The sequence below is a fragment of the Phacochoerus africanus genome, chromosome 15, assembly GCF_016906955.1.
Source record: "Phacochoerus africanus isolate WHEZ1 chromosome 15, ROS_Pafr_v1, whole genome shotgun sequence".
Taxonomy (NCBI): domain Eukaryota; kingdom Metazoa; phylum Chordata; class Mammalia; order Artiodactyla; family Suidae; genus Phacochoerus; species Phacochoerus africanus.
Window position 1 is genome coordinate 141,148,215 of NC_062558.1, and position 15,737 is coordinate 141,163,951.

A 15,737-nucleotide genomic window follows, 5' to 3' on the forward strand; every position below is an offset into this window, starting at 1 on the left:
ATACATGTGAACCGGCAGCTCAGACCCCCGGGAGAGCGCGGCCCCTGCAGGGTGGGGTGCAGGCGGGCGGCCTCCCCTCGCGGTGCCTGTTTCTCTCGCTGAGCGGCGGCTGGGCCTGCTTTTGACACTTGGGTTGTGCTGTGAGCGAGCTCGGACCTGCTGCCCGTCTCCGCGGGGCCCCAGCCCAGCAGGGGCCATTTCCAAGCCACGACAGGACAGTCATTGGCCAGCCTGCTCCCAGTCTCCCCCAAATGTAAGAACAGTCTCTTTTGAGCTGCCTGGAGCCAGCTGTGCCCCCACGCCCCCTCCCCCAGGGCCTTGTGGTCCTTGGCGATCCTGGCCCTGGGCAGCTGCCTGCAGGCCCCCGAGGGCAGGTGGGGACACCTGTGGGCAGCCTCACCCATGCCCAGGTGGGCGCCTGTGTCTTCCCTCCCCCCAACCCCTGGGCCTTGCTGCCCCCCTCCCCCCTCCCCCCCGTAAGGGGCTGCCTGTAGCTTTATCCTCGTTTCCAGCTCCCGGTCACCTCACCCACCTGCTTGCCACCAAGACTGTGGTCCCCAGGGGACATCTGTATCCCAAAGGCCGGGGGTGGGCCTGGACCTGAGGCCCGCACCCCTTGAGGGTCAGCTCCCCGGGCCCCTGCCCCAAGCTCAGCTCTCTGTGCCCTGGGGTGGCCTGGGCACCCACTGGGCCTTGAGTGTCCAGCTCTCAACCCCTCTGTCTCGCATCTGCCTCGGGCCCCTCTGTGCACTGGGTGCTCGGCTGTGCCTCGGGGTGTGGGAGGGTCCCCAGGTCTAGGCCTGGAGACCGGGGCGTCGGGCTGCCCGCAGACCTTGCCAGTCTGTGTGCCTGCTTCGGCTGCACTGCGTAGAGCCCGCCAGCCCCTCCCTACCGTCCTGTCCTCCCCCGGGAAGCATAGCACCCGCCAGAGCCCCCACGTCCACCAGCCCCTGGGCCTGGACCCCTCCACACACCTGCGTCCACCCTCCCTCCTCAGGTGTCCCCCTCTCTGTCCCCTTCCTGCCTCTATGTGCCCCCCTGGCCTGGAGCCCGTCCGGTCAGGCCTCAGCTCCCAGGCCTTGGCCACTTCCCGCCGTCGTCAGGTAAAGCCTGGGACCCTGACCGCCGCCTGGCTCGCGAGCGCCCCGAGTCTCGTACAGGCCATCACCCCCTGGACACCCGTCCCCTCAGCCAGTTTGCTTCTCAGCTCCTCAGGAGCCTCGGGTCTGGGTGGCGCTGTGTCCGGGCAGTGCCCACGCTCACACTCAGACACCAGCGGTTCCCCTGGGCCGGAGGCAGCGCAGGGCGCGGCTGCATCCCACTGCCATCTGCCCGAAGAGGGTGGTGTCCCGGGGCCTCAGCAGGGCCTGGAGCACATGGGGCTGGTTTGGGGACGCGCTGCCTGTGCCCAAATCGGGGGCAAAGTGCCAGCCCCGCCCTGGGCAGCAGGAGAGGGTCCGGCGGAGTGGGCCGTGGGGGCCCCGCACTGAGCGGCCACCGGGCAGGCAGACAGCGGGGCCGCCCTGGTGAGAACAGTGGCTGCGGGGAGTGTGGCGCTGGGGCAGCCGGGGGCCAGAACGTTCCGGAAGGAGCCGGGAGATTGATGAGAAGGAAGTTCTGTCATTGGAGGGAGGAAACCCCGGGCCTGGGGGGGTGTCACGTGGGGGTCCCAAGCCCCTGCCACCCCACCCCCGCCCCGGGTGAAGTGTGCCCCCCTCAGGAGTTACAGGTGTTACGGCCGCGTGGTCTCTATTTCTGAATTTATTCACCACGTGGAATCGTGGTTTTTCAAAGTGGAGGAATATTGGTTTGAACGTCTGGGAGAACTTTTGAGTCTGACTCTCACCTGAAAAGATGTAGCAGCGTCGAAGCAGACAGGTTTCCACACGGGTTTTTGGAAAGAGCGTGGCCCCCACCTGGTGTCGGGAACCTCCCGGGGGGGCACGGGGGCTCTGCCTCCGCAGGCCCCTCCGGGCAGCTCGGCCCCACGTGGGAGACAGGTGTCCAGACCCACGGGGTGGGGGGACGACGGGCGGCCTGACGAGCCCCCCGAGGGCTGCTCACCTTCAGGGGGGCGCCTGTGGCAGGAGGATGCACACCGGCCGCGGCCCCAGATCCGCCGCATCCTTGACCAAGCCCCGGTCTTGTTCCCGTCTGACAGAAATTTAATTCGAGCTGGCTCTGAAAATAATTATTGTGTTTTAAGAGCAGTAATCATTGGCCGGGACGTGATTGAATGTGTCCATGCTTATTGACTTTTTCTATGATTTATAGCTTTGTTTAGTCGATATTCCCATCGAAATTGTATAATTAATTATAAGTGTGGCTGTCAAAGCCGCAGGATGGAGTGCCCTGGCGAGGATTTGGAGAGATTAAATTTTCCGCGGCTGTCCCCGGGCAGGGCTCGGGAACTTCACAGCGGTGGCCTGTTGGATGGAGAGGTTTTCTGTGTGTTTAGCAACTGCTCCAGCTCGGGGCACATTGATTTTCCGGCCTCTTTTTCTTTATCAGCGCGGTGTCTCTGCAGTAACAGAGGAATTCGTGGGCTGGGGACAGCTCCTGACAGGTACATATGAGCGGCCGGCTGCTTTATCATTGTCCACACACGCCCCGCGCTGTTTTTCACTTTGTAATCAAGAAGAATGTTTAAGATACATGTGAAATGGGTTATCATGTTTGTGAAAAATCTCCAAGAGGTACAGATTACCATCTCAACAGAAACGCAATATCACTTCTAATCAGAAACATCTCAGCGCTGGCGTTTGGCGGCAGCAGCCGCGGTCTAGCCCGTCCTTCCAGAGGACGCGTGGCCTGGAGCCCTGGGCGCCGTCTCCTGTCAGAGCCGCTGGATGGCCGGCCCGTCGGGCCCGGGCAGCTCGGCCTGGGGCCCACGTGCGAGTCCCGGCTGTGGGGCTGTGGGGCTCGCCCCCGCCTTCCCGGGCCGGGGGGCGGCCAGGAGGCCAAGGCCAGTCTCTGCTGTCCATGGCCTTGGCTGGAGTGTCCGGCACGACCTGCGTCTCGGCAGAGGCTTCGGGAACACACTTAGATCAGGGCGGAGGCCCCGCTGCCTTTCAGAGCGCCTCCGCTTTCCACACGGGCAGGTTATCACCCTGAGGGCGGTGCCACCCCGAGAGCCTCAAGTCAGTGCGTGTGGGGCCCAACTGTGCACCTGGGTCTTGGGCGGGGGGTGGGTCCCGCCCGAGACCCCAGGCTGAGTCCTCCCCGTGGTGGCGCCATTGCTCTGAGCAGCTGACACCTTCCAGATCTTTCCTTCCTTCAGCAAGCGGGGGCTGGGGCACCCGCGTGTCCCCTGAACTAGTGTGAGCTAGTTAACTGTCCCCTTAACTCAGAAACTTGAAGACAAGCACGTACGTGGTGTGTGTGGACGCGAGCGGGCATGTGTGTGAATGTGTCCAGTGCCCCTTGCTGGGTGTGCAAGGAGTGGCTGGGCGGCCGTATCTCCACTTGAGAGCCCACTTGAGAGAGAGTCGGGCATTGAGGGCGTCCCTCACCCCCCGCAGGAGCTTTACGGACCGTCCTTGCCCTTGTGTGAGGTGAAGCACCAGGGCTGCTCTGGGTGAGGAAGGGACCAGGCGGGGGGCCCGGGCTGCAGGGACAGAGGAGCCGCGGGGCACGGGGAGACCTGCGGGGGTGACCTGGGGGTGGGGGCCCAGGTGGGGAGGCGGTGGGCAGGCCCTGCCTCCCGCTGCTCACTGAGGGTCTGCCCCAGTGGGTGCAGCTGGCAGGGTGGGCGGGGGCCCGGGGAGGTTTGCTCCTTCTGAGTGAGGCTGGCGCTGACCCAGCCAGGCTGGGCCGGGGAGGCCGGGGCCTGGGAGGCGTCCAGGGCTCGAGGTTGTCCCAGACTGTCCTCAGAGTGTGCGGAAGAGAGTCGCGCGCCTGTCCCAACACCCTTTATAAGCCTGGCCCCTCGTCCGCTGTCTCGCGTCCCCGACAGCAGCACCTCATCTCTGTCTCCCACGAGGAGTCTGCCGGGGAAGTACAGCCCCAGGCACAGAGCGTGTGGAAGGCCCTTCACAGGGGCGACGGTCTGGGTCCGGTGGTCGGGTACTCGTAACAGTCAGAGGGTGAGATGGTTTACAAATTGTTAAAAAATATAAGAACTAGGAGCTCCCGTTGTGGCTCAGCAGTAAAGAACCCAACTAGGATCCATGAGGATGCGGGTTTGATCCCTGACCTTGCTCAGAGGGTGAAGGATCTGGCATTGCCGTGGCTGAGGTGTCGGTCGGCAGCTGCAGCTCCGATTCGACCCCTGGCCTGGGAACCTCCGTGTGCCGCAGGTGTGGCCCTAAGTACATACATCCACACGGGTTTTTGGAAAGAGCCTATATATATATAGGAATTTCTAGAAGCAGAGTCGCTGCCGTGAAAGTCTGCAGGGATGAGCTAAGTGGACACAGCTGGACGGCAGAGCTGGGCGTGGACCCGACGGCGGTACCAGAGCAGCAGGAAGGGACCTGCCAGTGTGACGCTCTGTGGACATGCGTGTGCCTGTCACGTGGGGGCGGGGCAGGATGGCCACGTGGACGTGCTGTCTCCAGAGTCTTTCTTTCCTTCTCTGAGGGTCTGGGTTAAGTTTGGGAGAAATACAAGGCTTGCAACATGGCCAGTGAGGCTGGGGCTGGGGCGTGCTCCCCGCCTGCACGGCCCCGGGTGCTGGACGCGCCCAGTGGGGAAGGAAGCCGTCACCAGCGTTGGGTTCAACAGCCGCCATCCAGGTGCCCCTTCTTATCCTTCCCGGAGGGGCCGGGACCTCCCACAGGCTGCGTCTCCTGGGCAGACGCCCCGCAGCCCCGCCCGCCCCCAGGGGCCACTGTCGCATCCAGTCTGCCAGCGCTCAGGAAGCTTGTCCTCAAGGCAGCCGGCATGAGTGCATGTGTGCCCGTGAGTGTGAGGTGAGGGCATCTCCAGGCACGTGGTCGCGCAGACACACATCCTGGCGGGACTGGTCCAGGCCCCCTGCTCTTGCTTCACCCTCCCCCAGGACTTCCTCTCCACCTGCCTCCCCAGCCCCTGACTCCAGAAACATCCGGAGCCGTCTGCCCTGCTTTTCTCCTGGATACCCGGGCAGGAGATCATTGGTGCCGGGACAGCCAGGGGGCTCTGCGCCCCCCACCCTGTGCCTGCACTTCCCCCTAGTCCCCAGACCCTCCGTCCACCCCCCACCCACCTCCCCGTCCTGCATCCCGCTCTGCCCCTGCCCCCCCTCCCCCCGAGCCCTGGGGTGCCAGGCATGGCCGTCAGGTGGTGCTGGCGGCTCTTAGCAGCAGCTGTGGGCTCGCCCGTGGCCCCTGTAGGCTCTTTGGCCTCCAGACCCTGGGTGTCCAGGACCCTGCAGGAATGCGTGTGAGCCTGGTTTGTGCGAAAGGAGCTCCGGTTGACCCTCCCACCGGGAGCACCAGGAGCAGCTCCTACGAGGAAGGCGGCCCTGATTGCCGCCGGTGCAGGCGGGGAGGCTGCATGCAGGTGGCCAAGTAGCACCTGCCGCTCAGCGACCACTGTGGACACGAGGCTGCTCACTGCACGCCTCGCGGGTGATGGATGAGGGGCCAGGAGCAGGGGATGTGGCGCGGCTTCCGGGGGCAGCTGGGAGGGGACGTGATTGATGAGTATGTCCCCAGGGTGTGCGTACCAGAGGCCAGACTGCTGGCGGCCCTTCCCTCCTGCGGCACAGCGCCCTGTGGGTGTGGCTCTGAAGAGCCCCTCGGGCCAGGTCTGCGTTCCGAAAGCCGTGCTTCCCGCCCCAGCTCCCTGCTGGAGTCTGGCTACACACGGGCGCGGCCGCCTGTCTGCCCGCACAGGGTTGCCCTTCGCCCTCTCTGACTTAGATTGGACAAAACGGGAGCCGTGTCCCTCCGCAGGACACAGCCCCAGGGGCACTGCAGAGGCAATGCCAGCCGCTCTGGCTGCACTGCGTGGTTTCAGCAGTGCGGTGGCCCAACGGCCGGGCAGCAAGGGCAGTGCGGGGTCCGGCACCCAGCAGAGGAGCTGAATCCGGAGCAGGCGTCGTGGCAGACCCATGGGTGCCCCCAGGCCGCTCTGGCTGAGCGGCCGTCACCCGGGCAGCCCGCACACGGCCCGGGGGGGCGTGCAGGGCAGGGGGAGGCCGGAGCCGCGCGTGTTTCCCCGGGCACAGCCCCGCCCCCAGGGCTGCTCAGGGTCTTCAGGGGAAGCCACGCGAAGTGACTGTTTTCTTCTGTTTCTCTTCTTTAGCTCTTAGAATTTGACAAAGAGCTGTCTGTCTTTAAGGACAGACTGTGTGAACTGGACATCTCCTTCCCTCCCAGGTAAGCAACGCCCGTGGCTGGTCCGCAGGTAACCCCTCCTCTGCCCCCCGTCTGGCCTGCCTTGATGCCCTCGGCGCCTCCTGCAGCCTGGGCACGCCCAGCGGGGCCCCCAGACTAATGGACCAGGGTCCCGCCGAGGCAGTTCTGCATTTTGGTCTTGCTGGGGCCCTCGTGGGGGTTGGTTTGGTCTGGTCTTTCTCGCGTTTGAAGCTTTTTCTGTGTTCACTCTGGCATTTACAGAGTCCCTTCTGAGAGGCCGGCCGCAGAGAGCCGTGCGGTAAAGAGAGAGACCCTTAGAAAGTGGCCCCTCGGCCACACTCTGGCCCCTCTGGACGGTCACAGACGCCCCATCACAGGCTCCTTTTCCTCTTCCTCCTAGGTCAGGTTCCAAGTAGAAATTCCTATCACTGGGTGGAAACTGGGCCCTGGGCACCTTCCAGGAAGCTTTCGAAGGTGGGAGAGCCTGGCAGCAGCTGCCAGCCAGGCTGAGGGCACCGCGGCCCCCACTTCTCTGTGTCAGGCCTGGCAGCAAACGCATCAGTGCCCCACAGAGGGTGCCAGGTGGCCTCCACCCAGTGAGGGTGACCCCGTTCCTGTGCCTCGCTTCAAGTGGCCAAATGTGTGGGGGCTTGGAGGGACCCCCCCGTCCCCTGCACGTGGAACCTCTGTAGCGGTGCCCTTCCTGCCTTCGGGCAGCCAGGCGTGCAGAGCCCGGGGGCAGCACCTGGGCCAGCGGCCAGAGAAGCAGGGGCTGTGGGCTCTGCTGGGCCCTCGGGCGCCTAGTTGGTTCCAGAGAAGCCGACAGCCATGAACCGGGGAGCGGCAGTGCGTCCAGGGCGCTGACGCTGTGTCAGACCGCAGTGGCATATGGATGACAGCACCCCAGTGGCAGCCAAGGTTGTCTGGGGGGTGCCGTTCAGCCCATCCTCCTGAGGGTGGTGCCGGGGGTTCCGAGCGGCCCTCCTGCCCTTTAGCTTCCAGCGCACCTGCCAAGGCTGGGCTGGGGGGCTGCCCGGAGGAAGGAGGCCGGGGGCCAAGAGCAAATGTGGGGCCTGGAAGGTGCGGGCAGGACGGGCTCACCAGGAGCCGCAGGACCTCATGGCCCGTGCTCAGGTGGCTGAGGGACAAGCTTTCCCCCCCCCCCCGCCCCCCAGTGGCCCAGAGGCTGGCAGGTCCAGCGCTGGGCGGTGTGGTCAGAGAGGCCCGGGGTCGGTGGTCCCACGGAGCCACAGGACCCCGGGGAGGTGACTGCACCCAGGCCTGTGAACCCCCACTGGAAGGTGGGGGGCTTTGGTGCAATTGCGGGGAGCTTCAGGGACCACCTGGGTGTTCAGCAGGGTGCCTGGGGCAGGCAGTGCCACCCAGAGGTGACCTGGACTCAGCTGGGACGCACCTGCCTTGGGGTGTGACTGGCTTGCATGGCAGCAGAATGGCCCCAGATGTCCCACTCTCGTCCCAGAACTGGGGAGGTCCTGGTGACCTGGTGGGGAATGCACCCTCACGCTAGGGGTGGCCCCCCGGGGGGAAGTAGGCAGAGGGTGGGCCAGCGGCCAGCCTGAGGGGACCAGGCGCGGGAGGCACTGGCTCCCCCACTCCCCAGTCTGGGGTCAGATGGCCTCCCTTTCCGGGGCTGAGGAGAGAGGTTTTCTGAGACGGGAACCAGGAGCCGGAGGTGGGGCTGTGCAGACGAAACCCTCGCCTCTCAGATCCGCGGCGCAGCTCACGGAGAGAAATACATCCCCCCTCTCAGCCCAGGCACACAGGCTTGCGGGCCAAAGCCCCCAAGCTCGTGAGGCCTTTCCCCCAGTGCCCCGCCGTCCACGTCCGCCCCCCCGCCCCCCGCCCGTCTTCCCCTCCCCCACCGCCCTGGTCTCTCTCTCTCTCTCTCTCTCTCTCACACACACACACACACACACCCCGCTGCCCATCTTCCCCTCCCCCACCGCCCTGGTCACCCTCCCCCACTGCCGGGGCCACACCCCTTTGGCCTGTGGCAGCGGCGTCTGCCATGTCTGTGACCATCAGGGAGGGTCACAGATCCCACTGGTGTCACGTGGGGGCTGGAGAGATGCTCCAGACCCTGGGAACAGTGTCAGCGGAAGCAGGGCGATGGCAGGAACAAAGGTTACAGGTGGAGGCTGGGAGCTTCGCTACCTCGAGTCCTCCGGGAAATAAGTGGTCGCGGGCGCGTTGCAGGTGTGCCTCCGTGTCCAGGAGTAGGAGCTCCTGTGCACATGTGTGTGGGGTGTGCACAGAGAGCTCTGCACAGGTCACTCACTCGTGTGCATGTGTGCGTGGATGTGGGCACTACACGGCGTGACTGTGCGTGTAGCTGCGTGTGTTTAGGTGTGTGGTCTGTGTGTGCACCTGTGGTGTGTATGATCAGATTGTAGACTAATCACGTGTTTCTGCAATGCGTGGGTTTGCACGTGTGCATAGAGTGTCTACACGTGTGTGGATGTGCCCGGTGAGTGGACGTACATGGTGTGGGTGCACACGTGTGTATGCAGAGTCATGTGCACACATGTAGGCCTGTGGGTGTACGTGCATGGATGTAGTTGTGTGTCAGGTGGGGGTGGGGTGGGGTGTGCACATGGGCCTGTGTGTGTGTGTGTGTGTGTGTGTGAAAGAGAGAGTAGGAGAGTATGTACAGGTGTGCGTTGTGTAGCTGTGGGCATGTGCGTGGCGTGTGTGAGCACGTGCACGTGGGGGGAGCACCTGTGAGCAGATAGGTGTTTGCATGGGGTGTGTGCGTGGGTTTGTGTGGTTTGTACTCAAGTGCACATGTGAGCATGTGTGTTTCCTGGGTTTATGCACAGGCATGTGTGTTGCCAGGGGGCTGTTGCCTGGGTGTGTAGATGGGTGTGTGTACTGCCTGGATGTGTGCGTGGCTTGGGTGTGTGTTGCCTGGTGGGGGGGGGCGTGGCCTGGGTGTGTGTATAGGTGAGGTGTTACCTGGGTGTGTACCCAGGTGTGCATGGCCTGGCTGTGTTGCCTGGGTGTATGCATTGCGTGGGTGTGTGCATGTGTGTGTGTATAGGTGGGGGTGTTGCCTGGGTGTGAACTTGGGGTCTGCTTTATGCGCGGGACCATGGGGGGTATCTGCAGCTGCGGGCTGAGGGCGTGTCCCATGGAGGCAGCGGGACATCCGCCTGGCGTGGTTTCTCTGCAGACCCTCCCGTTTCTCTCCGAGCTGAGGCGTGGAAGCCACGGAGGACGCTGTGGGGGGGGGGGGGGCTTGGCGCCCCCGCTGTCCTGTCCTGTGCCCCCTTCCTGTCCCCGTGCCGCATGTCCCCCTGCCAGGGCAGGCAGGAACTTGGCCACAGTGACCTTGGGAGCACCCCCTCCTTCCTGGGCGGCCAGCCCCACCCTGCACTCTGAGGCCGGACTGCTGGCCGGGAGGCCCACTGCCGGGTGCCCGTGGAGCTTCTGGCTGCTGTGTCCTCTGCCCCCAGGGTGTCCTCCTTTGACAGAGGGCTCTGAAGTCAAAAGGCAGAACCTGCCTGTGTGCCTGAGGCCCACAGGGCTCTTCCCAGAAGCTGCACCTGCCAGGGAGGGACCCTGCCTCCACACTGGTCCGCAGGGCCTTGGGCAGGGCAGGGTGTGCGCGTGGTGACCCTCAGTCCCCGCAAAGGGCTGTGCAGGCTTCTTCCCACAGCCCTAAGGCCTGCGTCATCCTTGCTTCCCTCCCGTGTGCGCCAAGCCATCAGGCCCCAGAGTCCGTGGCTCTGGGCTCTGCTGGCTGCTGGGCTCCGGCAGCTCCTACGTGGAGGCCCTGGGGGAGGGAGGCGCTTCCTGAGAGTGGGTGAACCTGCAGCCTTCCTTCCCCCACGCCTGGTCCTCAGAACCTTCCTGCCGCCCCTGCCTTCGTCCCTTGAGCAGCTTGCGCGCTGCGCCCTGGCTGAGGGCGCTCTCACACCTCCACAGGGCGGGCTGGCGGTCTCAGTGCAGAGCCGGAGTGGCCACCACCGGCTCGAGGCCATGGCCAATCCACACCCACAGTCCCCAGAGGTGCTGCACCTGCAGATGGGTCTCCAGGGAGCGGGGGCCCCTCTGCAGAGCCGTGCGTCGCTGTTCTCCTCGGACCAGCAGGACTTCACTCCTAAGGGCCTGTGACTAAGGGCCGTGTGTCCCTTTGCTGGAAGAGGTGCTCGTGTTTCCAACTTCGAAGCGCCTTCCTGGGGGACCTTCCTCAGGAAGTGACCAAAGTGACTGGTTGGCTCAAGATGCAGATCGTGCAGCCAGGCCAGCCTCGTGGGCTCAGGGAGACCCTCCAGGCCCCACCCCACGCTGCACCCGCCAACCCCATGTGGCTGGGGACAGCGCCCAGGACCAGGCAGAAGGAAGGCCTTTAACGCCATGTGGGGTTGCACGTGCTGGTGCCGGCAGAAACTTCAAGTCTGAGTGTAGAATACCCGGGGGCAGAGACTGTGGTGCTGGCACCCGGAGCTGCGCCTTCTCCGCTGCTCGGCCTCGAGGTGATGCAGAAACGGCCATGAGCCGCTTGTGCGCAGCGGACGGCGGGAAGCTAACGTTCCTCCCCCGGTGCTGTCAAGCCGTCCAGCTCCCAGACGCCAGGGCCCTCAGAGGAGCAAGTGGCCCTCGGGCCCAGCCCCCACTCATGACTCCCGCTCTAAACCCAGAGCTGATGAGCCGATGGCAGGAGCCCAGCTGGCCTCTGCCTGGGACGGCCCAGGAGGGCTGGGACACCCCAGAGGAGCCACCAGATCTCTGCGCTGTGCTGCCAGCAGGCGGTTCTAACTCGGGGTGCGATTCTGAGAGTTTAATAGAGATCAGAGCATGAAGACGACTCAGCCGCCTCTCCGACCCCCGAAGCTCCGCAGCATCTCCGGAGTCGAACTCACCCGCACAGCTCTGGACCCGAGTCCCTCGGGGGGCCGCCGACAGCACCTCCCACCCCCGCCCCCAGGACAGCCCCTTGCAAACCTCTCTTCACTGAAGCCGGAGGATCCCCCGTGGGGGAGGGGGTGCGCCCCCTGCTCCCGTCCCACCCCAGCCACGTCTCCCAGGCTGGAGGAGCAGCCCAGGATTTATACAGCTTTGCCTGCACGTGTCCCTCAGAGGAGACCCCCAGGGAGGCAGCGCCAACACCCTGATACCAGCAAGCGGTGTCTCCGTGTGACTGTGAGGGTGACCCACCTTCCAGGCCCCGAGAGGGCCCTGGGGCCACATACCACAGCCAAGAACGCGCCAAATCCGGACTGACCAAAATGCCGCTGATGCTGGGATGGTACCCAGGCTGAGGTGGAAGCCCGCTGCAGCCCGCTGCCCACGCAGGCTCGGGCACACGGGAACCTGAGCCGGCGGGATCCGCCAGGCTGCATGATGGGAGCTCAGGGGCAGTCGGGGGTGTCCCCTGCACTGTGGCTTTGAGTGAAGCTGGCCCAGAAAGTGGGGAGATGGCCACAGCCCAGCCCCCCTCCTTGGGCACTCTGCCAACACCGAGAAAGCCACACTTTCCCAGGCTGGGCACAGGCAGGTGTTTTTACCAAATGTGTTACAGAAAAAAACAAGTGTTAGCTTTCGAGAAAGACAAAAGTGTAGGTGATGCAGGGATGCAGCACGTCATGCCAGTCCCACCGGAGGAGGCCGTCTCTCGTCGGTGGATGGCTTATAAAGTACTGAGTCTTAGGAGCTCTTTTCAGCCTTCCTTGTGGGCCGTAATTTCAAGTGGGACCATTTGTAGGTTCCTGTCTGTGATGATGAATTAACATGGTGCCCGTTTGGACAAGGAGACACCTCCCTGCTGTGTGCCCGTGGGCTTGGGAAGGGAGCCAGGACTCCCGTGGGTCCACCTGGTCACCGATCCCTGCCTGGATGCGGCCCACCAGGCGGCACAGGGACAAGGGCCAAGGGGCGAGAAACCGGAGCTCCAGGGGCGGGAAGCCGGCCGGTTGGCCCCCGGGGACAGCAGGTGCCCTGTGCCTGGAGAGCCGGTCAGCTCTGCGCCTCTGACCACCGCGAGCCTCCTGGTGCGTCGGCTAACCCCTCCGCTAACCGTTTGGATGGTACTCCCAGCCATGCTCGGCTTTGCTCCTCCTTTTCTTTTCCAGAAGTTCCACTGACGGGGGGTGTGTGGAACATGAGTCTTTGCGCGGCCACTGCTGGTTCTGTGCTGGCCGTCTGCCCCCACAACGGAGACGTGACATGGAAACACCAGGAATCGAGGAAAGACTTCTGTCCTCACCCCCAAGGGTCTCGGGGGCCTCCGCCTCCCACTCCAGTGCAGAGTCGGGCCGTTCCTGGCCGGGTTCGGGGGCCCCCGCCCCTCCACCCTTGGATTCCGCCTGAGCCTGCGTCCCCCGCCCTCAGGGGCGGTCCTTGCAGACTCGCCGGCCGGCACAGTGGGCCTTTGTGCCTTCCAGCCCTGCCAGCGGCCTCGGGCCCGGGCGGCTCCACCCACCTGCCACCTGCTCAGAGGGAGGCCACGCCTTGTCAGCAGGGCCTCGGCAAAGGGCCGGCCGCCACATCCTGCGGGAGGAGCTTGAGGGTCTGGGACAGGTGGGCGATTGTTACCGCTTTATCGGCTGCCAGTCATTGCGGCGGTCACTCTCCCGCCGCGGGGCCCAGGCCGGCGTCCACACCCTGGCAGGGTTTGCTTTTAGATAAGTCTGCGTGCACAGTGAGCATTAATCACCGCGAGCCCCGGAGGCGTGGCTCGGGCATCCTCAGAGCCACTGGCAGGGCCTTGGCCGCCCTGGCCCTCCTTTCAGGCCACCAGCGAGGCCCTGTTTGCTCCTGGCTCTGGGAGTGGCTGGGCTCCTTCGAGGTCCAGTCCGTCCGTAGGGGCAAGGGTCTGCCCCAGCAGCCCCGCCCACCGCACAGGGTGCCCTCAGGACCTGCTCCTTTTTCCCCCTTGAATCTCGTGTGGACGCCCCATGGAGCCAGACCTGCCCAAGCACAGAGGGGCTGGTGCCGTGCGGGCACTCGGGCTGAGGTTCCAGCGGGAAGCTCCTGGCGGATCCTGGCCGCCGTCGGTGCTGCTCCCCACCAGAGCAGCTGTCCCTGGAGTGCCCATTAGCCCTTGAACTCCCAGCGGCAGTGGGGGGCGCAGCCCCGCCCCCAGCGCGTGCTTTGTAGCAACGGGCCCCCACATGCACGGGGCCCGCACACCAGCGAGAGGAGGCTTTCGTGCGCAGTTTCTAACCCGGAGCCCGCAGCGCTTCCCGGGCCCTGCCCGCCGGGCCCCGAAGGACCCTGGGTGCTGGGGCGCAGCCTCTGCAGGGCCCGGTGGGCAGGGCTCCTAAGGGCCCTCCTGGAGCAGAAACGACGTCTTGGGTGTCCCCCGGGACCACTTGCTGGCTTCTGCAGCTCACGTTCCTGCTTCCGTCCGCTCTGGTCTCAGCGATGCGCCCAGGCTCTTACTGAGTGGCCTGTGGCTGCGGCCGCCCCTGGTCTGAGGTTGTCCAAGCAGGGCAGAGCGGGGGCCAGGGGCACAGCAGTCACCCGTGGTCAGAGAAGACTTCTGGTCACAGCTGCCGCCTGCCCGGCAAGGCGCGTGGGTGAGGCTGGGGTCTGACCGCGTCTCCCGGGCATCTTGGATGCCTGCAGATTTCCCTCCAGGCGAACTCATCCTGCCCACCTCGTGGCAGAGAGCCTCAGCTCATAGGAAGAGGCATTCCCCCCTGCAAAGACCAGCTAGGGTGCGCTCAGAGCCTGCAGGACCTTCCCAGCCGTGGCCTCAGCCCTGCCGCCGCCCTTTCCCCTGCCCTTTGCTCTCGGCGAAGGGGGTGGGGCTTGCTGTGCACCCAGCGAGGAGAAGTCTTGGATTCCGGGGCGCAGAGAGCGCGGCCGAGGGTCCCCAAAGCCGGGTCATCTGCTCCTCATACGGTCCCACTCAGAGGGCCCACAGGGGTGGGCCGAGCGGTTTTACACGGACCAGGTGGGCCCGCTGGGCGGTGCAGGGCCTGGAGGCCGTAGTGTTCCCCTGAGTTCTGGAAACGGGGGAGCTGCCTGGGGCGGGGGCAGGGCACAAGGGACCTCAGCCTGGCGGCCAGTCAGGACGCCGGGGCACAGCCGGTGGTGGCAGCCCTGCTCCCCACACTTGTCCGTCCGTCGGTCGTGGGGGCCCCACTCCCCTGGGCCCCGGCCTTTCCTGGCGGCTGAGCCAGGTCCGCGGACAGGCAGTGGGGCCCGAGCAGCCAGGACAGCACGTCGGGGCCGGGCACACACTCTGCCACAGCAACAGCCCAAGGCCGTGGCCCGGGCACCTGGACACTCCCGAGATGGCTGCCTCAGTGGGACAGGCCGCGGCGTCTGTTTGGGCCCAGCTCTCCGTGCAGGTTTCGCTGGCTTTCGGCCTTGTCCAAAAATAAAGCTGCGTTCAGGAGCTGAGTGCATGTCTGCCAGGCTGTGCGGGGACAGTCCTTCAACTTTATTCCAGAAGCTTCTCCCGCCTATTCTTTCCCGGGACACTGTTGGCCGTTGTGATGTGCGGGGAGGAGAGCCCAGCAGCCCTCTCCTCGGATGCGGAGGAGGGGCCGGAGGAGGGGCTGGGGCGCTGCTGACCGCGCCTTCCCGTCCTGTCTCCGCAGCTACCCGTACAGCGAGGACTCCAGCCAGGGCCGGCAGTACATGAACACCCGGTGCCCCGCCTGGTGTGACCGCGTCCTCATGTCCCCGTCGGCCAAGGAGCTGATTCTGAGGGTGAGTGTGAGACCAGCGCGCTAGGCCGGGCGGGGGAGCCACGGGCCTAGGGGTGCACCTGTCCGCTGGCCCCCGGATGCCCCCAGCCTCGCCCTGTGGTGGCCCCTCGGTCACCTGGGAGCTGGTGCCAGGCTCGTGTGCGCGGGGCTGCTGCATCCTGAACTCTGAACGGGCGCACCTGTTGTCAGTGCTTTGGGGTCGTCCCCAGGGAGTGTCCGTGTGCTCTTGTCCTAGAAAGGTCCTGCGAGCGTGAAGTCCGTCCTTGTTTTCTTAAGTCAGAGCCAGAGCCCCATCTGGGCTTGAGAGCTTAACAACGCACGGCCGACGCTCAGGGGGCCGCCTCCCGTGCGGGGTGCTGGACGTCCCGCTGCCCGGAGCCTGTGATTCCCCAGGGCTCTTCGCCACCCACACTCAGGCCGGAGGCGCGCTCTCAGGAATCAGTGCCTGCCGTGGTTTGTCACCCGGCAGTGAGAAAATATCACAACGAAGAGCATTGACTCCTCCCTCCCGCGGCCCCAGGCCACCCCTGACCTCAACCCAGTGTGTTTCAGGCTCTAGCCACCACCCTGCCCAGCCCCTGCAGCTGTCCCCAGGAGCCCTGTCTGCACCCCGGGGCCAGACCCTGGGCCCTGGGCCCTCATCCAGAGACCCAGGAGGAGGGCAGAGCCCCCTTGGCCTGCCGGGGTGCAGACCCCGTCCCCCTACTCAGCCGTCCCTGCGGCCCCCACTAGGAGGCCCTCCTGGCCTCTCTGGAAGGGCTGGCCC

The 15,737-nt window shown here is 65.2% G+C and overlaps 1 protein-coding gene across 7 annotated transcripts in view; it reads left to right on the forward strand.

The window, feature by feature from the left end:
- The window catches only part of INPP5A (inositol polyphosphate-5-phosphatase A), a 157,981-nt gene that overhangs the window by 138,252 nt on the left and 3,992 nt on the right, over positions 1-15,737 (forward strand). For all 7 annotated transcript variants that reach the window (XM_047760827.1, XM_047760824.1, XM_047760826.1 and 4 more), the window contains 2 exons: positions 6,232-6,305; positions 14,861-14,972. In XM_047760827.1, the coding sequence (XP_047616783.1) occupies positions 6,232-6,305; positions 14,861-14,972 (186 nt within the window). The remainder of the gene's footprint in view (positions 1-6,231; positions 6,306-14,860; positions 14,973-15,737) is intronic.